General features: G+C 32.6%; 5 protein-coding genes across 5 annotated transcripts in view; 3 read left to right on the top strand and 2 right to left on the bottom strand.

Moving 5' to 3' along the window:
* LOC123674627 (lachesin) overlaps window positions 1–8,655 on the top strand; it is a 250,357-nt gene extending 241,702 nt beyond the window's left edge. Inside the window, exons 8-9 of the mRNA XM_045609564.1 lie at window positions 4,075–4,125; window positions 5,141–8,655. Coding sequence (XP_045465520.1) covers window positions 4,075–4,125; window positions 5,141–5,265 — 176 coding nt within the window. The 3' untranslated portion in view covers window positions 5,266–8,655. The remainder of the gene's footprint in view (window positions 1–4,074; window positions 4,126–5,140) is intronic.
* Window positions 8,656–17,581: 8,926 nt separating this feature from the next.
* On the bottom strand, window positions 17,582–18,786 carry LOC123674625 (protein YIPF7). Its single transcript, XM_045609562.1, has 3 exons — window positions 18,771–18,786; window positions 18,531–18,719; window positions 17,582–18,469 (listed from the first exon to the last, which is right to left on the bottom strand). Exons 2-3 carry the CDS (start codon window positions 18,640–18,642, stop codon window positions 17,826–17,828), a joined length of 756 nt encoding a protein of 251 aa, XP_045465518.1. The 5' UTR covers window positions 18,643–18,719; window positions 18,771–18,786; the 3' UTR covers window positions 17,582–17,825.
* Window positions 18,787–18,971: 185 nt separating this feature from the next.
* LOC123674626 (tRNA-uridine aminocarboxypropyltransferase 2) lies at window positions 18,972–20,115 on the top strand. Its single transcript, XM_045609563.1, has 2 exons — window positions 18,972–19,167; window positions 19,222–20,115. Exons 1-2 carry the CDS (start codon window positions 19,082–19,084, stop codon window positions 19,889–19,891), a joined length of 756 nt encoding a protein of 251 aa, XP_045465519.1. The 5' UTR covers window positions 18,972–19,081; the 3' UTR covers window positions 19,892–20,115.
* Window positions 20,116–20,969: 854 nt separating this feature from the next.
* On the top strand, window positions 20,970–22,353 carry LOC123674624 (translation machinery-associated protein 16 homolog). Its single transcript, XM_045609560.1, has 5 exons — window positions 20,970–21,038; window positions 21,092–21,168; window positions 21,289–21,429; window positions 22,000–22,148; window positions 22,203–22,353. The coding sequence occupies exons 1-5, from the start codon at window positions 21,036–21,038 to the stop codon at window positions 22,325–22,327; spliced, it is 495 nt and encodes a 164-aa protein (XP_045465516.1). The 5' UTR covers window positions 20,970–21,035; the 3' UTR covers window positions 22,328–22,353.
* Window positions 22,354–23,573: 1,220 nt separating this feature from the next.
* LOC123674623 (BRISC and BRCA1-A complex member 2-like) lies at window positions 23,574–25,693 on the bottom strand. Its single transcript, XM_045609559.1, has 5 exons — window positions 25,309–25,693; window positions 24,931–25,247; window positions 24,707–24,873; window positions 23,933–24,312; window positions 23,574–23,850 (listed from the first exon to the last, which is right to left on the bottom strand). Exons 1-5 carry the CDS (start codon window positions 25,385–25,387, stop codon window positions 23,663–23,665), a joined length of 1,131 nt encoding a protein of 376 aa, XP_045465515.1. The 5' UTR covers window positions 25,388–25,693; the 3' UTR covers window positions 23,574–23,662.
* Window positions 25,694–25,941: the final 248 nt, after the last annotated feature.

Raw genomic sequence — 25,941 nt, 5'->3', positions numbered from 1 at the left:
GTCCCATTTTATTATAAACTAAGATCGGTATGATGTAAGTAAGCATATTTCAGAAGAATATAACCTAATATCAGAAATTCGATGTGATTTCTCTGTTTACAAACATTAATCATGAACTATCAAATGCAAGCACGTCATAAAAGTATCAACAGCATACGTCTGTCCTCCATATAAAATTAAGAGTAGTTATATATCTCCGAAGTCCCTACAGAGTAAAGTTTAACGAGTTCGAAAATTTAGCTAGATGGAAGTTAATGTTGAAAAACTCCACGAACAGTCTACGTTAATAGATAATTGCTTCTTGGCTCTTCCATTTATTTTATTTAGCATTAACTACTGCAGCGGTAGTGTTATCGTCGAAGAACCATTTTATGAGCTACTCCTGCATTGAATACAAAGTATTTCATTTCCCCAGCAGCTGAATTATTTCGATAGAATATCGGGAAATTTGTCTAAGAGGTGTCTGAAATACAGTGAGAATTCTTGGGAATTAGATTTCGTTTTTTAGAGCCCCAATTCTTATTTGGAAAAATAGAAAACGCGTTTTGTTTTATTCATTTACATCAGGGTGGAAAATGATGTGCGAAAGGTAATAATAGTATGAACCAAAATGAACAATTAGTCTCAATTAAAATTGATTAGTAAAATAAATAATTATGATGAATTTGACTTGTCCAAATTCATGATCTTCTGATCAACATTTTTGGTTCAAACCGCAAAAGTCTTATAATACTACGTATTTGCAGAATCTGAAAAGAAACACATTTTTCGAAAAAACTTTTCCTGTCGAAAAATTCAAAAAAGTCTTCATTACCACCATTTTTTTCATAAGAATCCTCATGAACCGTTGAGTTTTTAACCAAAGTATTTCCGAAATTGTCGTTAAAATAGCTATTTAATGATGCAATAATATACAGGGTGTGCAATTTGAAATAAGGAAGTAGTAGTCTGTTTCTGGTATAACCGGAAGTTGTAGAGATCTAAAAATATTTTAGGGCAAATTTTCCAAATTTTCAGCTCAAAATTATGATAAGTTTTCCATAAACGTCTAATAGGCCATCGTGGTGAATCACCCTGTGTTAGAAATCCTATATAAAATCAAAATATGACGACCAAGAATTCTGATCAATTTTGTAGTCAATACATTCAAGTTGAAAATTAAACACTATAGAGAACAATTTGAAGCGGATAAATAAAATAAAATAACATAGTTTCAAAATATTAACGAATATATTTCAACATCAAGCTGGAACATTTCAATTCTGAGGAGGTAGTTCATAAAATGAATTACTCAGGGCTTTTGTAAGTGTCAAATACATGTCTTTGGTTGTCTTGGGTCCTTTAATGCTTTTTGATTCTAGACTCTTGAAGTCCAATCCTCCGTTAAAGAATTGATCACTCTTATTCTTCGATATTTGATTGGATTGATTTTCAGAGAAGGATCCTGAAGAATCAATAGTGAAAGATTTTGTTAAATAATCAGACTGAAGAACAGCATCCTGAAGCGGTGTATTATTGAATACCTCCTTATCACTACTGGTCATAGTTTCACTGGCAACAAACCTACTGCTCGATAAGTTTGGAACGCTGTTTGCTTCTATATTGTTATTTTGATCCCATTTTTTGATCGAGCTAGAGTAACGACCAAAATTGTCATAGAATATTTTTTTGTTTGATGTAGTAGAAGTCAAACAAGGTGTTGCTGATTTAGAATCACAATCAAAATAATGAGTTTCTGAAGATCTTGATTTCAGTGGATCTACTTCGGATTTTTTGGGATTCAACTTCTTAAAATCAAACGAAGTGGAATCATTGAGAAGCGATTCATTATCTTTTTGTTTCAGGAAGCTCAGAGATTTTCTATCTTCCATTTTTTCTAAGCTTTTCTGATCTTGGGTTAGTAATAATTCTCGTAGTTCTTCAACATCTTTTTCTGCAAAATTGAGCTTTCCTGCTATTTCAGCAATATTTCCTATAGGAACATCTTCACTGTTGATATCTATCACACTACCTTGAACTAAATTTTCTTCACTGGTATCATTGTATATTTCTAGAGAAGGATCATACATCGATTGTCTTTCAGCAAGCTGAGCTAGACCTGACATCGATGTATCTTCTCGTAAAATTATATCAGGGACAGTTGTTGCATAATATTGCCCTTTATCTGAAAGGAGTTTACCAGATTTATTAATATTTTCTGATTCTATGATATTGTCACACATTCTTTGTATTCTGGTCAAATGAAACTTCTCTAGAATTCTATTTTTAGCTTCAGTAGGTAAAATGCCATCACTGTTCGATTCTGTAACATTCAGCATTGCTTTCTTCTCAGTTGGTACTTTGAAGACTTTCGAGCCGGAATTAGAAAGTGGTTCATCCATATTATCACCAACTGAAGTTCCTTTCTCTTCAGATATCAAATTCTGGAATCTCTTAATTCTGGATAAATCGAATTTTTCCAGAATTTCATCTTTATCCTGTATTTGTATATTAAAATCGCTGCCTGATTCTGTGATATCGACTTCAGATGTACTCTCTGATCTCATTTTGGAAGAAAAGTCTTTGATAGACTTGTATGAATTCTTGGTGCCACTAAAATATTTTTCTTGCATATCATTCAGCTTTTTATTGAGGGTAGTAAGCGTTGATACTACTCTTTCTTTACTATTTATCTTCGTTGTATATTTTGGAGGGATTGCACTCCATTTTGGTTTAAGGGAATAACTTTCTTCGGCGTTTCTATTTTTCAATATAGTCTGAATCTTCTGGAGTTGATTCTGAGAAATGTCGATTTCTTTTTTGGCATCTTCCAATAGGTTCGAAGGTTGTTCGTAGTTGAATGTGTCAATGAATTCTTCAGGTATTTTATCTTGCATGGCAGCACTAACCTTATTTCCATAGGCATAGTCCTCGTTGATATTCGTGTGTATTATTGCTTCACCTCTTCCAAATCGAGGCAGGTTTACTGGTATCATTTTAATTTCGGAAGCTAGCTGTCCCCTTTTCAATTGCCGAGGAATGTTGATTTTTTCAGATAATCCATTCATTTTAGTTACGCTTTTTTTTGCGGGCAGAAAATATTTCAGTCCTGTTTTATCAATATTTGATTCAGGCCTGCGGCGTTCGTAATCTGCAAGATTAGTCGTTATGTAACGTTTATCAGTTTTCGTTGATTTTTCTGCCTTCGGTTCTTCTTTTTTCACTAGTTCAGCGTCACCAGAGCATATTCGACGAACTTGCAAGATATCGGCAAAAGGATCCGGTTTTTCAGTTTTTGTTTTTCTCGTTTTCATCTCATGCAAGGCTTCCGTTTGAAGTGAAAAAAATTGTCAGAAAATTGGAGAATTTTGACATTTTGAAATAATTTAGATTATCGCAATCAAATATGACAGCTTGAAATGTTTATAAAAATACAATATTAAATAATGGGTTGATCCACAAGTAAAAAATTGACGTCTTTCAATAGGGTTGGGTACAGTGGCGGGTTTAGGGAATGGCGAGCAGGACAAAGGTCGGGTGCCTGACGATACAATTTCAGCAAAAAGAACAATTTCGAATTGAATTTATAACAATCACAAGATTTCGGCCTTGTACCTATTGCAACTACAACGTTAGATGAAGTGACTTTTGAAATCTACAACAGTGTAACAGAAATATTTGATTCTGTTGAATATGGATTGTAATATGGACCTTAATATCTATCTACATAGGCCTCAGAATACCACAATAAGTCCATTTTATTTCGATTCTCATTTTTTCGAATATCAAAAAGCTCTGAATATTTAAAATTTATGGGTTTTTTCATTCGAGAGTTATCGTGTTCACAGCCGGATTAACGGACAGAAACGTTTGAGACCATTTCTGATTCTTTTGTTGGGAGAATGAGTGCTCAAAAAAAATTACTCCTATCATCACCCAATATTATTTGGCATTTTGAAATTCATATAAAGCTATTTATCCCGACTCTCAAGTATTGAGTCAAAAGGAGAAATACTTTTTTCTGGTAACCATCGAGCAAAAATATAGTTCCATTCACATTATTTTCATGTGTTTGAAAGTATCTTTTTATTTCAGAAATCAAAGTTGGTCCAGAAGGAGTCAACGATCATATCAGTGTAGTTGGAGGTAAGTTCCCCATAGTCAAAATATGTAATAATTTCACTTATGTTGCTCAAATCAGATGAATTTTTTTTTTCTATAGTGATATCATGAGTAGGTATATGATATTCAAAAAATATTTTCATAAATCAATACAAAAGGGAATAAAATACACAGCCAACTACATAAGATCTGCATTGATTTGAACAGATTTTTGAGCTTTTGATGAACAACCTAGAGAACCAGAGAAAATTAACGGAAATATGAGTATTTACAATATAACAATATATTTCTTTCACAGATTGAAACCAAAAATTTGCCATTTCTTTCTATGGAGAGGAAGTGTGCAATGCCAAAACAAATTTCCATTGTTGATTTGTAACCACAGAAATTAGTATTTGAACCATTTACTTATAGCGTATTCGACTGGTTGCACCAGTTCGAATTAAATCGAGCTGATTATGTCATTTAGCTCTAGAAAAATCCGAATTTATTCGCACTGGTGCTGCCAGTCGAATACGCTATTAGTAAGTCGTTTAAATCATCAGAATTAATTGAATCTCGTACCTTAATGAGGCAGTGATAATAATTAAGATAAAGAGTGCTACCTTGCACCACTACTTCAACGTCTATTGTACCCTGATTGAAGTTATTCAGTTATTGAAATCCTAATTATTTATGAAAAAAAGATCAGCCCACCAGATGCTGTCCGCGAGCGACATTGCTTGGCTCGAAGATGCTAAATTTTTTTATGTGAAATAGCTACAGAGCTATAGTTGGAGAATTTGTGTAGCCACACCAAAAATTCAGATTCTTCTGGTGAAAAGTAGAACTTTTCGATGATCTTGTCTGTCGAAATATGACGTTGTTATTGTACGTTTGAAAAAAAAAGTAACTTTTCCGGATTGATTGCAGATTTTAGACATCTTAATTGCAGTCCAAGAATGTTTGCAGCATAGCGATAGATCAGACTACTGGATCGGCTCTGTTTTTCCTCCGGGTGGAAAGTGGAATCGAAAAATTAATTGCGAATATGTTTCAGGATTAGCAGAACCAGCACGAGGTCATCGAACTAGGAATAGTGAAAATTCCTCCAGCTCAACTTGTACAAAATTCTACATCATCCCAGTAGTCACGTGTATCTTCTTGTACGCCATTTCAAGGTGACGTATTTCTTAAAGAGGTGCAAAGGAACTGAAATCTTCATCAAATTGTATAGCGTGAAAAGGGAATTTGCTATTTAAATGTGAAAGGTTACGTCCGTTCAGGAAAATGTGTCAAGACAAATTAAGTCGCCAATTTGTGAGCGTTCCCTAATTCATTTCCAGTATTCTTAGGAAATTCAGCTTGTATATATCTCCTAGGATAAAATTTAATAAGTTTATATGTCAACAAGCCTCAACAAACTAAACATTTCGATGTATCACAGAATAATTGAATAATATGATAAATTTATCGAATTCAAGTCAATAAATAAGAATATAAAATAGCACTAAGAGAAACATGAGACTGGAACCCTTCAATTTGCTCCAGAATTTGAGGGATACAACCTTGGGATGAGTGAATAAAAATGGAATTCACAAAATGGCCACATGGTTTTCAGTTCTATTTTCTATTTAAATAAATCCATTGGCAATATAGAAAAATCAATGCTCTATTTTCTTGATGTTTCTGATACGTTGGTTTCAATTTTGATATCTGATACGTTTAATGTAGAATCAATAAATGTATCAATATATATTCAATAAGAGAATTTAACATTGTTGGAATAGTACATAAATTGATTTTTTTGTTGTAACTAGGCCTAACGATCATATCTAATAACTTTCAACCTATGTATATCTTATATTTTTCGTTGCTCTTTGTATTAAAGCTACAATTGGTTCTTTTCCGTTGAATGAAATTTCGAAAACAATGGTACTAACAAATGACTTTTGTCAAAATATGGCTTTCATTTCAACATTATACCTAGCTGTCAAGTATGGATTACGTATGATGCTCTCTCATCGAGTGTATTTCGTACACAAGGTTTTATTTTCAATATAGGTAACATTATCTCAATTTCATCGAAAAAATTAAAATCAAACGAAAAAATTATTCATCACTGATTCAAGAGAATCTTCAGAAAAAACTCGTAAAAAATTATATTATTTATATACAGGGAGTTAGATAAACATGCGGAAAAAATTCAAGAGGCTATTCTTTGGACTATTTTAAGGATATTCATTCTTTGATTATTTTTTAAAAAGCGCTTTGTTGCGAAGATAGCCGACGAAACAAATTTTCAACAAAAAACAATTTATTACTAAAAGTTACATGCAACATTTCTTAACCTACAACAATTGTTGAAAATGGCTACCTTCAGCTCGGAGGCTACCGATCTCTTATATCCTCCATATCTTCCACGGGCCTAATATAAACTAATGATTTTAGATGACCCCATCGGAAATAATCGAGGGGCTTAAGTCCAGATCGAGCAGGCCATACGTGAAATTTCGAGCCCCATTCAAAATTTTGATCATTTCGAACGCATCACTAGGGACAAATATTATCCAAGAAGAATATCGGCAATACTACTCAATAGATATTTCTGTGATAACTGATATAACCTTTTTGCGACCAGATAAAGAACAACGATTTTAAGCTTGTTGCAGAACTACTTGTTGATCACATAATCAGAACCATAGAAAATTCAGACAGAATATCGAAAGAACCTAAAATATCAGTGAACATACACAAGTTGAAATATTCGAAGTGGATGTACAATAACGATTTTAAAGTTGTGGATGTACAATAACGATTTTAAAGCTGTCCACGGAATTTATTTTTCATTGCGTCATTATAACCATAGAAATTTCAAGCAAACCATAGAAATAGTCCTTATATTTCCATCACAATAGATCTGACTAGGTTGAAATTTTATTTTTAGGCATATTTAAAATAACCCCTTGAATGTTCATGCCAAATTTTGAGAGGAACCGTTCCTCTGAGGGAACCGTGCATCGAAACCTTCAATCTAGATAAACTAAACGACAACAATGGCACAAAAAAAATCACATCTCAGTAGTGTAGTAGTAGTAACTGTAATTTATTGCCTCCAAACAAATGGCCATCGACCTAGAGTCCTTCAGCCTTTTAATTTATTTTTTTTTATAATTGAACTGGTATTGTACAATTAGGTATATTGTGCTGTTCAATAAGTTTAGAATGAAACCACTCGTTGAGTTGAGTGACTGGATTATTTCATTTATTTGTTCAATTCCTGTCTTTTCATATAAAAGTTGATTGGGGGTATTATGGAGAATTTGGGTGTCGCATTCAATTGTTATTTTTCTCATGGCCACGGTTTCTACTACTTGCATGCAGATTGTTTATTGCTCTCATATTTACTTACCTATATAAAATACCTGTCTGTATATTCACCACTAGAAGAGTTTTCTTTTTAAAATGTAGGAAATACATTGAAGTTGATCGCAAAACTTCAAAGCTATAACACTAGATTGATCTAGCTCTTTAAAGTTATGCTGTTAACTAACCCACAGTGGCGAAGCTAGGAGGGGCAGAGGGGGTCCTGGCCCCCCTAAAATTCTGCTGCACCCCCCTCCTAAAATTTGACATACTAAGGCTAAAAGATTAGCAGAACTATAATTCTGCTTTACTTTGGCCCCCCAAAAAAAAATCCGACCCGCTCTTGGCCACCCCTGTTTAACCAAAGACTAACTAGTAATCTGTGGTTTAACCCTCAATGTTTAACGTTCAACATTTGTACTTATTTAACCTAACAAATTGAGTTCTGAGATTTCTACAAAGGAAAACCCAAATGATTATTTTTTCAATGAAGAATACTCCATTCAAAGAAATAGTGATCCCGATAAATAACCCTCAAACCATTTTAAATCCAGTGGAAAAGTCACAACCGTCCAAATTCCACAGAAGCTATGTGAGTACTTGAATTGCCAATCTGTAAATTAGCCGAAGAAGCAAATATATCAAACACATTTTATTCATCCTACGCTCAGTGAAAATACGCTTTGGGAATTGATAGCTCAATTAAATCGACTTTATGTGCATCATCCTTAATCAAATAGCGTCGCATGCAATCGAGGCAAGTGTATTTCAGAAAGATCCAGTTAATTGATTCACTTTGGTTTAAATGCTGTGTACTTCCAATAAGCAACTTCAAAAGTTGATTTTCGATAGAAGTGTTATTTTCGTTTCTGGGGTGATACAGCTAATTCGGAACTTTTTTCAAAGTGAAAATCTATTTTTCTCTATAGTTAATGTTGAAATGAGTATATAAAGTACCACTTTACCAGCAAGGGTAGATAAAATGTTTTAACTTTTTTTTAAATTTACATCCTAGATTTTTGTGGCAACAATAATCTTTGCTTTCAATGCTGCATCTGCTACATGTAACCGCAGGTTTTCTTCTTGATGTGTTACTTATTTTCCGTACATTTCGTATTCACTTCGTACACAAAATGCAAAAATACCAAACACTCCACAAAAACCAGAATGTAAAATTTGTTGCACATTTTTGTTGACAGAGTAATTTATATATATATATATATATATATATATATATATATATATATATATAGTACCTAACTGAACAACACAGTTGCGACCTTTTTGCCAATAATTACATTTTTTTCAAAATTTTATTTTTCACCTGAATCAGAAAAAATGTTGTATTACACAGGACGATAAAATAGCACTATCTTCTCCAGCGTCTCGACTGACGACTCGACGCTAAAAGAGACTCGCAAAGATAGAACCTAGAAGTTTATCGTCTTGTACAACGAATAAGTATTAAATTATGGTGGAATTGCGCTCATGAAAAAAAGAAAGAACTAAATGAAGGAAGCATTTGACCACTCGTTTACTAATGAATGAACACTCTAACTAAAAACCCCCAGTGCTTTTCTCATATTTTTTCGATATTCTTATGATAATAATTTCCTGTAATGATGATGAAGAACACGAATGTTTACAGCTTGAAATTGTTATTTCTATACAAAGGTGTTTCAACAAAAAATGTATATGTAAATAATAAATTCATTTGCAGAAATATTGTACAATCTACAAACAAACAGAATTCCCACAAAGGCTAAGCGCACACAGGTTGAAATTATGTATGTAAATAAGTATTCTTTCTATATGTTCACAATTTTCAACCCTATCGGATCAGTTGTCACAGAAATATTGAGTATTTCTTTCCCGGTAGTATTCTTCAATATTCTTTGGTTCTGCTGATGAGATCAGCCTGAAATTTTATATACCCATGCAACCAAACTCTCAAGTCCATCGGTTATATGTCCACGGAAATATTGGGTAATTTTTTTTCAATGTTCTTTTTAAATTTTCGACGGTTCTGGTCAATCAATTTAAAATTTTGCACTGAGCTCGATATTGTTTATTATACATTCAAACTTAAATTTTTATACTGATTGAATCTGCAGTTTTTGAATCAACAGGAGAACAACATTTTCAACAGGAGAACAACATTTTCAACAGGAATATTTCCGGAACCTCTAGTCAGATTCCGAATCTTTCCTTATAATTTCAAGTTTTTAGCTATTCTAGAGTTATCATGTTTACGGACAGAACTTCTTCGAGGCGACAACAGATTCGTCTTCATGTCGAAAATTACAGACATTGTGCCGAAATTACCGAGCGATGTGTTGAAAGAACAAGCGCTCAAATAAAATTGATCCCAATTATCTCCCCACCCAGTATTTTTGTCATTATTGATATTCATTTTTACACATTAACTATAAAAATAACTATAAATTATCGTTCATTTCGAATTTACGATGGTTCATTTTTAGTAAACATTTTTCGAACACTATAATCTGACATTTTCTATCCGCAATGCTGTAATAATGCGAGCGAGTAGTTAAATTCTAAATACAATAATGTGATGAATCTCAAAAATAACAGATTACTGAATCATCAAATAATTTAAGTGTTCGAAAACCACATAACAAAATTTGCGCCATATACATATAACTCGATGAGAGTAAATATCAACAATTCATATTCATCATGATTCAACAAAAAACCAGCAAAAAACTGGATGTTTCAATTTCAATGACGTTCGATATGTATTGATAGAATGGAATCATCAATTTGATCGTAAAAATAAAATATTCATTCCAATCTACTTAGGCACCACAATTTGATATCCTCATTTTTGTTCGAGCACAATTATATTTATGAATCTCATAAAAAAATGACGTTCATGAATCAGTACAAATGGTTCCTTTAAGCATTTCAATTGGGAAAAAGCAATTTTTCTATATGACATAATATCGTGAATTGCATAAATTTCATAGCATATTGGGAATTTTATTATAATTAAGTGATGTATGGGTCAACAGAAAACCTCTAATTTAATAGAGAAGTCTTAGTATATTCCAAACATCGAGAAATCCAGATCAATGAATTGAAAGTATTATTAATTTCTTTCATCTTTAAGTAAACAAAATCTTGCTCAAATACAAATGGAAAAATTTATATTATTATTATATGTATCTACCTTCATCAAAAATATTCATTAAATTTATTATGAATATGTAGTGAAATAATGAGATCTGTCGCACAAAAGTATTAAATCGTCAAAATTGAAACAAATTCAGTCATCCCATTAAATATATAAATGGAAATTACCAATTGTCAAATTCTGCAGATTCTCTTCTTCTTTTAATACTTCATGCATTCTTCATATTTTATAAATTTAGTTTTGATTTCGCGAAACTTTTATATCAACGGAAATTCAATTATAAGTCTGTCTTCCAATCATTCACAAGGACCCATAGTTCATAGCCCTCATTATGTAATTAAATTCCATACCTAATCATGAAAAAGTACACTTGTAATCATATCCTCATTAGAGGTAAATTGTAGCATATCAATTTTCATATCACGAAGGTAATATTCGATGACTTTTGCGCATGTCCTTGGATGTCCTTGAAAATGAAAAATATGTCCAATTATTCAAATCCCCTTAGATGTATTATATTCATACTTACTGTGAAATATAGAAAATATTTCTGAATTTTTGTTAATCTCATTGAAAAAGGCATCCTAATGTTGATAATTAATTTGTATATATGTACCTAGATTTGTTTTAAGGAGCTTCAAAATGTATTAGTGAATTATGTAACAAATTGTTTTTATTTCTGTACAAAGAATTTCTTGATCTGTTCGAATAAAAATTCATTTCTTATTTTACAGTTTTCGTTACCCTAAGTGTTTTGATTCTCCTTTTCCTCTATCTCTTTTATTGAGACTTTGTTCTCATTATGTTAGATTCGATATAAGCTATCAATTCATAAAACTTCATAGATTCTATTGTAAATACTTCAAAATCATTTAATTCAAAATGTCTGCAATCCTGGAAATGGACGCATTTTTCCATATGGAATCCAATCTTCTGAACAGACCCGGCGTTAGGGATGAAACAGTGAAGCGACGGTTTCAGGCGCCCCTTTTTGGGGGGTGGCAATTCGGCTCAGTTTGCTGGCCCCCTCTTCATATTTCATCGTTGATTCTTAAAAACAACATAAGTTTGTTCTGTTCCGCTGCGTTTGTCAACATACCCTGCAATAAGAATCTCCAAACCTGTATAATAAATAACACATGGCAACCCAACCAATATAAACAGATTTCCATATAACCCTCATTGAAAGAGGAATAAAATCATTATGTATTTCAAACTGAAGAAAAACAACACTATCTTCAAGTGGTCTATTATTAGTGTGGCGAAGTGCAGAAAAGGCATATTATGGATAAAGTGAAAGAGGCAAGAGCTTATAGCTTATTAGCAGATGAAACGGCAGATATTTCAGGAAAAGAACAATTATCTATTGGAAAACGATATTTTAATGCAAAGTGTTTCAGAGTATAAGATGATTTTGTTGCTTTTGTCGAATTAAAAGATCTGGACGCGAGGTTTATCGCAAAGACAATTGATCAGTTTGTGTCCAAAGATCTTGATCTAGAAAAGTGCGTTTGTCTTGGATTCAACGGCTGTTCGACGATGTCTGAGGAGGAAAGCAGAGTACAAGAAATCCTCCGTCAAAAATACACCAAAGCTTCGTTTTTCCATTGCACGTCTCATAAACTCTTAGAATATAGATAGATTATTAATGTTCTAAGCATAAACTGAACCTGATGATTAACGATCTCAATCCTCTATCTGATATCCGGAACAAACAAAATTATTCAAATGATCAAAAGTCACCGTGATGATGCAGAAAAAGTAACTGAGAAAATAATGATAGTTGCATCTACTAACGCCGAAAAGCTCTGACTAGAAAAAAAATTAGAGGTAGTGCCCCGGACTGTCGAAAGACAAATTCACAGGAGCAACCTAACAGCCACTAGCCCATCTGAGTACTGGAGAAGGTCTATAGATATTCCTTACTTGGATTCCGTCATTACCTCACTGAAGAAACACGCCAGCGTATGCATTAAGCAGACTACACCCTGCTCAAATGCAAGACAATTCATTCCAAAGTTTCCCCGATGATTGTGACACTTTTTCCAAGTTTTGTAATTTAAACATAAAAAATTAACTCGAATTGTGGCGAAGGATATGGCAGGAAAAACCTGAACTGAATGAAAAGAAGATGAAAGAAACACGGGACTTTTTGCCTGATATAAGAAAAAGGCTTTGGAAATTTTGATCGCTCTACCGTGCACTACTTGCACTGTGGAGCGATTATTCAGCACCCTGCGAAGAATTAAGACTTGGCTAAGCAGTTCGATGGTTGAGAGTCGACTCAACTGTTTGGCGATGATGAGCATTCATCGTAAAATACACAACAGGATAGTTAAAGAATTTTCAAAAAATCCGAGAAGATTGTATTTAGATTAGGTTTTTTTTATGATTCTGATATTTGATATATTCAAAATTTGAGTTTCATTAAATTATCAGCTGATAAAACTTGATACTAAGAGAGAGAGAAAGAAATATCAAGAGAGAGAGATAAAAATTTTAAAGGATTCAATATGTTTCTTCTCCAAACATTCTCAACATTCATTATTGGAAATTATGAACCAAAACTATACTGACTTATTTGGAACATTTGAAAACTAATGTGAACGATAAACCTGTAGGTATCTATCATAGATAGATCCGTAACACCTACAAACGGTATTTTCTTAATACAATGCGAAACCAACACAATACGAGGTTTCATGCCGATTAAACCAATAATGCACATATGTGTTAAGTTGTGTGAATCAGCCCTGAAAACACAGGACCGTAAATTAACATTCCATTCAGTTTAATAACAAAGGAACATGCCACCTATCGGCGTAAAATGGAAGCAACCTATTTGGGCCCATTTGATGACATGACAATTGGTCCAGTCTAATAAATCACCCTATGCCACCCTCAGTTCCACCTTTCACTAAATCATTCACCGTAGGCTGTGTGTACAACCATGTTTACAAAGCTAACAACTTTGCCGAGGTCCTTCCGAACTTTGGACAAAAGCGGAACAAGGGCGTGACATGATTGTTATATTTCGGAAATCCGTCCATTCGATCGGTTATTGTGATGAATGCGAGATTGTCTGATTCTGATCATAAAAAAACTGGAGCTTTCAATAACCGTGAATTATTAGTTTTAAAGGATTGACAAATAATAATAATATATACATTCACAGCTTCCTTTCAAAGAGAAAGCAAATTGTAACACTGAATGGTAAACTCAGTAGGACTAAGGTGATTACTTATGGGGTTCCACAGGGAAATGTGCTCGGACCCATTATTTTCCTTATTTATGTGAATATTATATTTGATTTGAAAGGCTGTGGTGAAATTGTCAGTTATGCTGATGATATCTCGATTATGTACAAGAGGATGCATCCTGGGAAGACCTAAAACAAAAGGTTATACGAGATTTGAAAATTAAAAAAAAAATGGTTTCAATTAAATAAACTCACCTTGAATCAACAAAAAACTAAATACACTGCTCAACAATTGATAGGGATCACTTACTTGTTCTAAATTTATTTCTGAAATATTCGCTCTAAGGTTATAAATTTAGTCAGATATCAGAGTATTTTCAGTTGATAATATGGTTCACTTGAGAAAAGAATGAAAAAATGGAAAGTTGGAGAGAAAAAAAGACTTTATTAGGAACACTCAAAATTCTGTGTTTGAATAACATAAAAATTTTATGATGAAACCACAAGAAGGCTGAAGTTTCGGTTAAGCTAGTACCTAGTTGGTTCCCCACGAGCTCGTCTCAAGCATTCTACCCTACGAGGCATACTTTCGATCAAACGATTTATAAAATTTTGGGGCAAATTCGTCCAAATATCCCGTAAAGCGTTAGAAAGGTCCTCCAGGTTATTGATCGGTTGTTCTAAGGTTGACAATTGTCTAGACATCTCAGACCAGACATGTTGGATGCAATTCATGTCTGGAGAGCGAGCTGGCCAGTCCATCCTATCAATAGCATGAGTTTCTAGCGCTTCATTAACCAGACGACTACGATGTGGACGGGCATTATCGTCAATTAAAATGAAATTCTCGCCCACGGCAGCCGCAAACGGAACAATTATGGGTTCAATAATCATATCGTGATATCTCTGGCTGGTCATGGTGGTGTTCTGCATAACAACCAACTCTGTGCGTTGGTTCAAACAAATGCCTCCCCATACACATATAGAACCTCCGCCAAAAGCTGTTGTGGGTACCATAAACTGTTCTGCATACCTTCGACCTCTTTCCCTCCAAGCAAGAATACCTCCATCGGAGTTGACCAAACGAAATCTAGACTCATCCGTAAATAAACATCGGCTCCAATCTTCAAGTGTCCAATTGCGGTGCTCCTCAGCCCATTGCCGTCGATGAACCCGGTGTTCCCTATTCAAACGGGGATGTTGTACCCTCCTACGTCGGGTAAGTGGGATTTCTCCTAGCATTGAGGATCAAAAGACGATCTTGGGCAGCTGTTGTACTGCGCTGCCGACCTCCCCCATGAACATAAGCTACTGAGTCGTTTTGGATGAACCTATTCCAAGCCCGACTCACGGCACTTTGCGAAACATTCAACCGCCGCGCCGGGACACTTCTCGCTGGGACAAACCTTCCTGTATCCACCGTATGATTTGGTCCAGTTGCACAGGAGCCAAACGTCTTCTCGGCATGACTGATAAGCTGATATTGTTCTCATTTCTTCAATTATTGTCACCTTATGTGTTTGAACGAGAGAAAAAAACAGATTTAATAACAAATACCACATTGCTTTTCACTCCACCTGTAACAGCCTATAGATAATAATCGATTTTGTGAACAAGAGCCGATGAAGTGAGGAAGACTTTGATATAATCAAGTCAAAACATCTTACTTTTTCCTTAGAGAACATATAATGTACAGATATTCACGAGATAACTTGAAAAAAATACAAATGAAGAGAAGTTCATAAGTGATCCCTAGCAATTGTTGATCAGTGTATTTGACTTTCTCATCCAATAAAGCTGGACTTCCAGAATTGGGGATACTTCGAGTGGACGACCAGTTGAATATTCCAAAGACATGTTCAACAAAATATCTTAGTGTTTTCATAGACCAACATTCAAAATGGGATGAACATATATATTACCTGATTAAAAAACTGAGAGGTATCGCGTATAAATTGCGATTAATAAGAAAGAACATGAAATCTTTGAAACATCTTCGAATACTTTACGACGCATTGGTACAATCGCAACTCCCATATGGCTTTATTGGATGGGGTGGTGTGTTGGATTGTCATAGAAAAAGGCCTAGATGTTATTCAGAAGTGCATCCTGAAAATTATGTATGGAAAAAAATACACATTTTCTAGTAAAGAGATCTACAAAATATCCGAAGGGACAATTATGAAAGACCAAGAGCGGAAAAAATTAAAGGACAAAGATGCTGTACATACATAGCCTCAAGACTGTACACAAAAATACCAATAAATATAAGAGAAATAAGAAATTTTAAAAAGTTTGAGAAAGAAATAAAAAACTGGTTAATTAAAGAAGATAGAACATTTATACACAGTCTAATCAACTCTTCATTAATTGAGTTGGTGGTATTTTAATAGATGAGATGATGAGAGAAAATTCACAAGATGAGTCAAATTCCCGATTAATGAAAAAAAAAATCCTGATTATGAGTAAAATTCCCGATTATGAAAAAAATTTCCCAAATGAGACCAATTATTAGACAAATTTGATTGTGGAATAATGGTGGAAAGAACTGTATTTTTTTTTTGTCGTTAGAATCATATTTTTATTTTATAGCTGTAAACAGTTATTCTAGAGATAACTCACGGTTTATTTATTTAGTTTAATTTTGAACTTGTACCTATTGTATTCGAAAAAACTCATTTATTATTATTATTATATAGAGAAGAGACGGCAAATAGCGCTCACCTAAGAAAATCTTCAGATTCTAAAGAAACGAAAACTGATTTTTTCATTCTGTTTTCGAGGAACATTTGACTTGCATGTATAACAATCTTTGTATATTTAAAAATTCGCCTTTAAAACAAAATATGTATAAGTCAGAAATTCTATTTTTCTGAGGGTATCCAATGAACGCCATTGCCCGACTCGATAGGGTATAATGGCGCTCAGGTAGGTGCAATTACGCTCAATAACAGCAAATCATGAGAACGGTTTAATTAAGTAGAAAAATAAACTTTATGACAGGTATGTAGGAAATATAGATGAGATCCAGTCAGGTAGGTACTTAGTTTAAAATAAATAGTTCAATAGTATCCATGCATGAGGTCGATCTGCTCCTGATCAGCTTGCATGGGCCCACTGCTCACATGAAGAGCATCTGAACCAGATCCCATTCTTTCCAAATTCACTGCAAATGATGCATTTTTCATCTGATTGTTGTATGTTTTATTGCAACAGAAATCAGAAATAAAAAATTACAAATTCCCTTTATTCTTACAGCTGAATTTTCTGAACGGACGGTTTAGTTGTCAGTGTATTCACATCACAGTTATTTTCTCTATATAAATAAAGACTGTAGATAGAACAAGGAACGTCTTTTCTTGTGTTTTATATCAGATTAGGTAAGGAGAATCTGGATATTTATGAGTATATAATGGATAATGCAACACCTTTTATGGTTTTTGATGCTCATTAAATTTTTCCCTGCTGTTGATTCTGACCCAATTGAATCACATTCGGTACTTTCAATTTCTTAACATGTGGAGTTTTGTTGATCAAGCTTGAAATGCCGCCCTTGGATTTTGCCACCCTAGGCGACTGCCTACCCCCTAGCGACGGCCCTGTTAAATTGTTCTTCCAATGCAATCCAGATGCGTTTAAACTGTAAAGCCATCTTTTTAAAATAATATTTGGAATATATTGTCACTGAAATTTTCATATTCATAATTCAATTCAATAAATTCAAATTGAATTAAATAAGTTATTAGTTATCCCAAAAATGTTCTAAATCAAACTCTATCTGAATAATTTCAATTTTATTATCGTATACTATGTAAACATATAGCAAAAATAATTTCAAATAAATATTTATTTATTCACTTATAAATAGTTTATTACATGGAAGTCACACTGCTTATCTTCATGGAACAAAATACTCCACAATATATTTTCAAGCAAATTCATGAAGTTTCAAAGTTAATATGATTTAATATAGAATTTTTAATAAAGAAACAATATTTTTCTCCAATTTTAATCAATATTCCTTCAAAATACAACCATTAGAATATAAATTCCTGCTACAAGTGCACATGGGTAAGCAATAAGAGGTTGCTGCTCTTTATCACCAGATATTGTAACAAATAACCTGGATGCAGATAAACAACACCACAAAACAGCAATAATTGATAAAGCAATGCCTACTAATCCACGCAGAGAGAAAAATATTCCAATGGCAGATAACCCCACAATAGGAGAAACACTATATCCTAAAACACTAAATACAGTTGTAAAAGTAAATACCCCATCCTCAAGAGTCATCAAAGAGAGCAAACCATACATCAATAGTGATGCTAAAACTGTAACCCCATAAACATATCCAAAATGTGGCTTATTTCCAGACAAGAACAAACATACAGCCAGAACTAAATAAAAGAATATGGGTCCAGCCAGATCTGCGTCTTTAGTCAAATACTCTGCATCATCAGTCAAGCAATGGCTTCGAAAAGGATTAAGAACTACTTTTATTTTCTCTAAAATTCTGTCAGGATATATTTCCAATTCTTCTAGTAGAGGAGGTTCATCAAAATCATCAGAAACAGATTCCTTCGTATCCATATAAGGCATATTAGGCATGGGTGAGAAACTAGGACTATATACTTGCTGTCCGTAATCTTCTAATGGTTTGAAATCTAGAAATATAAAGTTTTTGATAAGTTGAATTTTTCAACTTCCCAAGAACTTTTCATTCACCTAAGTTTTGATTTTGAAATTGGTTATATTCAGCTTGATAAAAATTATTTGATTGATATGGTTGATCATTTTGTTGACTCCAAAATGAGTTTTCTTGAGTGAAACCAGACATGACAAAATTATTCTATAATGCTTTCGAATCAAAAGCACAAAATATTAATATATGACGTATCAAGCTCACTGTATAACCTAAAACACAGTTTATTTCATTTTGAATGATTTGATTGATATTTGAACTACCTATAAGCATAGAGACAAAAAAATAGGTTTTATTTTTTCAAATATTAATTAGTCACAAAGCTTTCGATTGTTAAATCTACTTCTGTTATTACTATTATATATAAGATACTTAGACATTTTCATTTTAGATTAGACTTGACCTATCACTACAGAACGTCGATAGAAGATTGGACCTACCAACTAGAAACGTCAGCATAGATGACATAAACGTCGGTTTGTTAAAAAAAAGTCAACATCAACAAACACAAAAAATAACAATCCTCATTTTTTCACAAAGTGTTTTCAGCATATAATTATTCATCATTATTAAGATGTTGGAAGAAGGAGAAGTGTTTTCAGATTTAGCAAATTTACCAGCAGATCCTCCTCCGATGCGAAATATTTGCGACAAATGCGAGTAAGTATTGAAGAATCTTTGTTAAAATCTAGATATATAACTATTGCATTGCAGGAGACCATCTACTGTATGCTGGTGCAGTGCCTTACCGAATCCTCCATTATGTCCGAAACACAAAATTATCATCCTTCAACATCCTGCTGAAGAAAAACGATCCTTACGTACTGCACCAATGTTGAAGTTGGGATTAAAAAAGGAAAGTTGCGTTATATATAAAGGAAAACGTTTTCCAGGCCAGAATCAAGATCTGGAAAATTTATTGTTACAACCAAATACTTTATTATTGTGGCCAAGTCAAGAATCTGTGGATTTAACAGAAATAGCAAATGATAAGAGCTTTTCATCACTTAATTTGGTTCTTTTAGATGGTACTTGGCCCCAGGCAAAAACAATGTATTCAGGAAATAAAATATTGCATAAATTAAAACAGACTAAACTGTTGGTCAAAAGAAATAGTAATTATATCATAAGAACACAGCCTACAGATGGTTGTTTAAGTACCTTAGAAACAGCTGCTGAAGCTTTGAGTATATTAGAAAAGAATAGTATTTACAAAGAAAAACTTATAAATCCTCTCAAATCTTTGTGTACTTATCAGCTTCAGAATGGTGCAGTATCCCATGAAAGCAAGGAATTTAGGATCAAGAATAAAACATATCCAAAACTGGTTGGTAAAAGATTAAATAAGGTTTTGAGAAGTGCAGAAAAATTTCACCCAATATAGCAGCTCTTCGAGTTATTTATTGGAAAAAAGATTTAATTCAGCCATCTGAAGAATTTGTGGAATGAAAGCCAATGCTTTCAAGAAGAATCATTGTTTACAAAACTCATATGATTGTGAACATTCAAATTTTCAAAAAAATTTAATTTGAAAAAAAAATTACTTTTAAAAACCTAATCTTTGCTATATTATAGAATGTTTTGTGGAGGAGTAAATAATTTACTTATTTTCGACTAAGCATATTCTTTTAGTGGTAATAATCATCTCCATTGAACATATGTTGAATACCTCGCATTTCATATTGAGAAATAAGTTTTTCAATTTCACAACTGATATTTTCTAGTTTTCTCTATTTTCATTATATGTATAGCTTTTCCAGAACGGTTAAAGATTCTCGTTATAAATATTAATCTTCTTATCGTAATACAAAATTAATGTATGTATTTTAATGAATTATAATTATATAATAGATCGATCCAATGAAAAATAATCTAATGATGCCCCTCGTGAATTATTGAGCAAGAGCATCACAAATTCGACAAAGGCAAAGTCAATTCGTTTAAAAGACCCCTCAAGTTTCATCCTCTGTATTAGATTTATTTTATGGCTTTGTTTCGACTAAGATGTCTAAAAACATGGTGAATGCACTCGTCAAATTTTGAATGCAATGACATTCGACCAAATTGAAAATATTAGTTTTAGTTCGTGGCGACGCCGCAATGTCATACTTGCCATTTCCGTTGATTTTGATTGGATTCATTAATTAAAACCCGATACTGACCAATCAAAAGCGATGTGTAATCGAGTATGATCGTGCAGTCGTGAAACAAAACAGGAAACGTTTGCTGGAATGAATTAAAATATTTGTAATAGAGAGAGAGTTGATTTGTTGATAGCGCTACCTACAGTTGACATAACGAAGCTTATCTAATATTCTCAAAATTGGCAAAACAAAAGCTAATCAGTTCATACACCTGGTTTTTACAAAGATTAGGGATTAAACTTTGGGTTTTTAGACATCTTAGTTTATATTTAGTATTCTGTGTAGTTTTCGACATAGACCTAATATGGATATTAGGTCTATGGTTTTCGATGAGCCTAACCTAAAATATAAAGTGACAATAACAAATCATATTCTTTGGTGAAAATGGTAATTCAATGTTTATAATAATAATATTTCTTGCTAATATTTATATTTTTTAGACTAAAGTAAAAGATATTTCCGAATGCAAACACCCCTGTAGTCGCAAAACCAGAGCATTGCAAAGACAGATCAAAAAGTAAGTACATATGTAGCTAAAGAATTAACCAAACACCAATAATTTTGTTATATTTCTCAATAGAATAATAAAACAAACCAATTGAATCTTTTAGAATGATTTTTAATTTACACATTTCAGAACTAACGTAAAGGAAAAGAAAAAACTTCAAGGTAGCATAAAAAATAATTTAATTGGAGAAAAACTCTTATGGTTTCAAGAGCAGATACAACAAATAGAGACTTCATTGACACCAGCCGTTGTTGAGGAGTTGATACTTAGGTAATAATATGTAACCTTTTTAAACACACTATTTTTTCCAAAAGAGCAATGACACTCTATGCAAAATAATTCTATATTGACGTGAATCTTATTAGTTGATTTTCATATGTACTTTCTTTATATGGGGTAGTTGATATTCAGGTCAATGCGCCTTTTAGTCCATGATTACGACTGGGTTGATTTATCAACATTATTGTTTTCAAAAGAATATACTTGAAACTAATTTTCATATGTTAAATTATTAAAAATTAAATATATTTAGCATATTTCAACATTTATTTCGCGCAGACATTACTATAGTTATGAAGAAAATGAAAGATTCAGCCGCATAAGATTTTAGTCATAAATCATTAAATTAAATTCTAGTTATTTATGACAAATTGAATCCCTTTGGGAACTATATTATCAAATAAAATAAATCAGGTAAATAATAAAATTTTCTTCTCATGAAAATTTTTAAAATAAAATAGTTAATTACCAGAGAAATTCAGGAAATGCACAATATTTTTTGTGAAGTTTAATTCAATTAAATGTATTAATGATCCTGATATTGATATATCATTTTTATAGGTATTTAAATCGATTCAATGAAGAACTAGAACAAATAGCTATAAAGCATTCTATTGGCAACAGAAAAAATAGACAACATGCTAGTAGAGAAGATATTATAAAACTAACAAAAAACAGAGAAGAAGAAGAATTCAAAACATGTGGACTTGGTGAGTAACATTTTTGTGTCGTAATTAGCTTTACAAAAACATTCCATATTTCAGAAATACCAGATTTATTGAATACTGAACAAGCAAATCTTCTAAGAACATGGAATGGGGAATTAAGATATCTACCTAACTTCAAACTGAAGAGGTATACACAAAGCTTTTTTAAATCTAAAATATAAAACAATTAATAAATTTATATAAGAAATTGAAGTTTCATTCATTCTTATCTTGGGTGGAAAGTTTATACACATTCATATAAATTAATAATTATTCCTAAAAATGTGATTTAAACCACCAAATTCATTCTCACCACTTCTTGAGGCTGCAGAATTGTACCCATAATAGTTCTGCCGTGCTTAGCGAGAATGCTTATTTTTACTTATAGGGTTTTTGTTTCTTTGGGGGTTCTAGGGTACGTTTTTTTAGCTAATTACGTAGTCAAATTATGTTAACACGACAATTTAACTTTGTAATAAAATAAGTTCCAAATCGTCCCCAAGAACACCCATGGAAATAACAACCCCAAAAGTAAAAATGTTAGATACGGCACTCTCTCTAGGCATGGCAGAGTTATAGCTGGTATATAAGCCTTAGAAACAGCAGATTTACCACCAAAGAAGATTAGGTTCGATTTTTTGGGATTACATATTATGGAGGCTATGATGGCGAATTGTATTATCAAGAGCAGGTCATTATTGATAAGAGGGTACCCAGCCTGGACCTAATCTGGGTGAATACCAAAATAAATTTGACTGTCATCAGCAAATTTATGATATTGACAGTTTTTGACAGAAGTTACAAAATCAGCTGCGTAAATTAGTAAAAGGAGTGGCTCCAAGATTAATCCCTGAGGTACTCCTTTGTTTATTCGAGTGAGTGATTTTTTTTTCTTCAATTTTAACTTATGCCATTTTTTGTATGTATGAGTCATTAGTGTCGGTCTATGTGTCTGTACATTGTTGTAACTTCGACAATTCTCATCCAATTTTAATAAAATTTGCTACGAGTATTTTCTTTGGGTTGTGTTGATGAAAATTTAGGTAGATAGATTTTAATTGGGTAATTAGTGATTCTGTAAAAGTATTAGCTCTTTTGGATGTACGGGGCTCCTTGCTCATATGTGAAATATCTGGGATTTCAAAATTTCCTGATTTGCTTGAGTTGCAAGTGGTTCGATAAAAATTGATTTCCTGTATAGAAGAAATTTTTCATTTATATTAAGTTTCATATATGGACAGTTTTTTCCAACAATCTTGTAAGCTACAGCTTGTTTAAAACTGAATTTTCTATTTTTATGTTCCTATGAAGGATTATGCTTTGTCAAGCAAAAATGGTGTAAACTAAAATTTGAGTCTACATTCACTTTGTTATTAGATTTTATAGGCCCGTTATACAATGTGTACATTGAGATAAAAAAAAAACATGTAATGGCATATGGTAAATTTTATTATGTATAAATAAATATTCTCATTATTAGAAAAAAAATTGTACTCATTTTAAACATTATACAAATTTCAATTGGCAACTGCTCTCAAACTATTGGAAAGGAACATCTTCAACTGATCTAAGAAACTAATAGCTAATCCATTAGGAGTTCTTTGAGAAGTTTGTTTGAAACCAAAACTCATTTGGTGATCTATAGAACCTAGAGGATGAGCAATTTTTACTTTTACTTGAGATTCTTCAAATGGGAAAAAGTCTCCTGAAAAAGAATTAGAAAAATTACACACAGTTCACACGATTGCTGATAAATAGGCAAAAAACAATTTGGAGTAATATCTTACCTATTTGAACCTTAACATGGATATAGATGCCATATACTTCAAATAAGAGTACTATATAATTAAAATGGAATGAATCGTATTCCAAAATGCATTTCCATTTCAGAGCAACTAACGAAGCAATAAATTGTCTCTTAAATTGAAGAAAAAGAGTCATATTATCAATATATCTTTGAAGTAAAGATGTTGTAAACGGAATATACTGGGCAATGGGTTTTGTATATGGTGGAATATTAATGTTTTTTCTCTTTCCTAAGAAATGATCTAAATTAAGTGAAAGATGCAATTGAACGGTTTTGATTTTGCCTTCTAAATCATGAAAAAGAACGCCTAAGAGGATATAATCTTTTTGGTCATATGCAAAGATCCCACCATCATCTTGCCTACAAAAAATTGTAATGTTTATTACCTATTATATTCTAAAAATGAAGGAAATGTTAGAATTTGAAAACAAACTGAGGGGAAGTTGTTATTTTGATATATTTGTTGTTATAGATATCTTTAATCTTTGTGGAAGGCTTTCTGGACCAAATTTTTAGACTGAATTGGATCTGACATTTGCTTACTACTGTGATAGTAAGCAAAAGATCAGGTGAAAACCCGACCACACAACGGCTGAGAAGCCCTGAATTTTTCAATTCTATTCAATCTTTTATATTATATTTTCTTAAATAAAATGGTTGTATGTACAAAATTTTAAGCCACTCTACTGAAATACATTATGTTTGATACCTGCAATTTTATATAAAAATGTATTAGATGGGCATAACTCCTTACTGTATATAAGCTGGAAGTTGAGATATCTGAACATGGAGTGCTATTAAAAATTCGGCACTATCGTCTTCTACATAGAGTTCTGTATCACCAGATGTATAATTTTCCAAAGAAGCAATTGAACGATACTCTTCTAAAAGAAAGGATTTCGCCATACGAATTTTATCCTCCTAAAAATATTTCAGATATTTATTTATTTTTATTTATATTTAGTGGTTAAAAACAACCTGAAACTCTTTGTACAATAGTATGAAACCTCCGACAACTGATTTCAATGATTCACTATTGTTTACATTCCAATTAAACCAATCTGGAACATATTCATACAAATCGTCTGCATGAAATTTCTGTAAAAATTCATCGAAATATTTATCATTGAAATAAAAATCTGGAGCGAATGTTAAATCGTGAGGATTGAAAATGATATCCCATTTTAATATTTTGGAAATAGCATACGGAATGCGTATTTTGAAAGCATATGTGTAGTAGCAATCTGCCAAATTTAAACCAATGATATTTTCTTTATTTGAGATTGGTCGTAATGCTGAAAAAAATTTCTTTGAATTTCGTTTAGGGAAAAAAATAAATGATAAATATATACTCACTCATTCTTTCGCTTATACTCAGCTTGTGAAACATTCCCCTCATACAAGGATGTACATCTCGTAAATCGTATTCGTCCATTGTAATAAGACGTAGAAATTATATTAATATGTTTTCTCAAAAATAAAAGTTTTATATAACCGTTTAATTAAGTGAAACGTTTCAATGATACTTATTATAGTACTTGATTTGTTGATTATCTGAAAAAAACATGGCAGAGATACACGTGCGTCTTTTACTTCGCACATGGGAATAGGGAACATTATGCTTCCTGACGTCACAATACAACACATGGAGGACTAATATCATAATAATAGACGCGTACATGCGATTTCTTGCCGCGCGACTGATTAATCCCAATCGAAAGCAATTTGAAAATCTTTCATGCGCGCACAAATGCATCGAAACTACATCCAGTAACAACATGAATTTTACTGAAACAGAACCGCTTGCTTGTCAGCTCTTCTATTACGAGCCAAACCGAGCAAACGGCACAAAAATCAGTATGCATATGGATGCATTCAGTGATAAGTCAAAGGCCAATAAAAGGGCGGCAATTAAACCAACTTAAAAAACCTTCCTAATAAATTGTTTCAATACGATAGGATGAATATGAAGAGTTTTGATGAAGTACT

Source organism: Harmonia axyridis, chromosome 3 (assembly GCF_914767665.1).
Source record: "Harmonia axyridis chromosome 3, icHarAxyr1.1, whole genome shotgun sequence".
Lineage (NCBI taxonomy): Eukaryota > Metazoa > Arthropoda > Insecta > Coleoptera > Coccinellidae > Harmonia > Harmonia axyridis.
This window is presented reverse-complemented; position numbering and strand designations above follow the sequence as displayed.

Excerpts from the sequence above, each read along its gene's own strand:
- LOC123674623 (XM_045609559.1), bottom strand. The coding sequence starts at position 25,387 with ATGGACGAATACGATTTACGAGATGTACATCCTTGTATGAGGGGAATG. Across the intron at positions 25,248-25,308 it reads GAGTATAAGCGAAAGAATGA|CATTACGACCAATCTCAAAT; the intron begins GTGAGTATATAT and ends AATTTTTTTCAG. Across the intron at positions 23,851-23,932 it reads CCATGTTAAGGTTCAAATAG|GAGACTTTTTCCCATTTGAA; the intron begins GTAAGATATTAC and ends ATTCTTTTTCAG.
- LOC123674625 (XM_045609562.1), bottom strand. The coding sequence starts at position 18,642 with ATGTCTGGTTTCACTCAAGAAAACTCATTTTGGAGTCAACAAAATGAT. Across the intron at positions 18,470-18,530 it reads ATTTCAAAATCAAAACTTAG|ATTTCAAACCATTAGAAGAT; the intron begins GTGAATGAAAAG and ends TTATATTTCTAG.
- LOC123674624 (XM_045609560.1), top strand. Across the intron at positions 21,169-21,288 it reads TTGCAAAGACAGATCAAAAA|AACTAACGTAAAGGAAAAGA; the intron begins GTAAGTACATAT and ends TACACATTTCAG. Across the intron at positions 22,149-22,202 it reads ATTCAAAACATGTGGACTTG|AAATACCAGATTTATTGAAT; the intron begins GTGAGTAACATT and ends TCCATATTTCAG.
- LOC123674626 (XM_045609563.1), top strand. The coding sequence starts at position 19,082 with ATGTTGGAAGAAGGAGAAGTGTTTTCAGATTTAGCAAATTTACCAGCA. Across the intron at positions 19,168-19,221 it reads AATATTTGCGACAAATGCGA|GAGACCATCTACTGTATGCT; the intron begins GTAAGTATTGAA and ends ATTGCATTGCAG.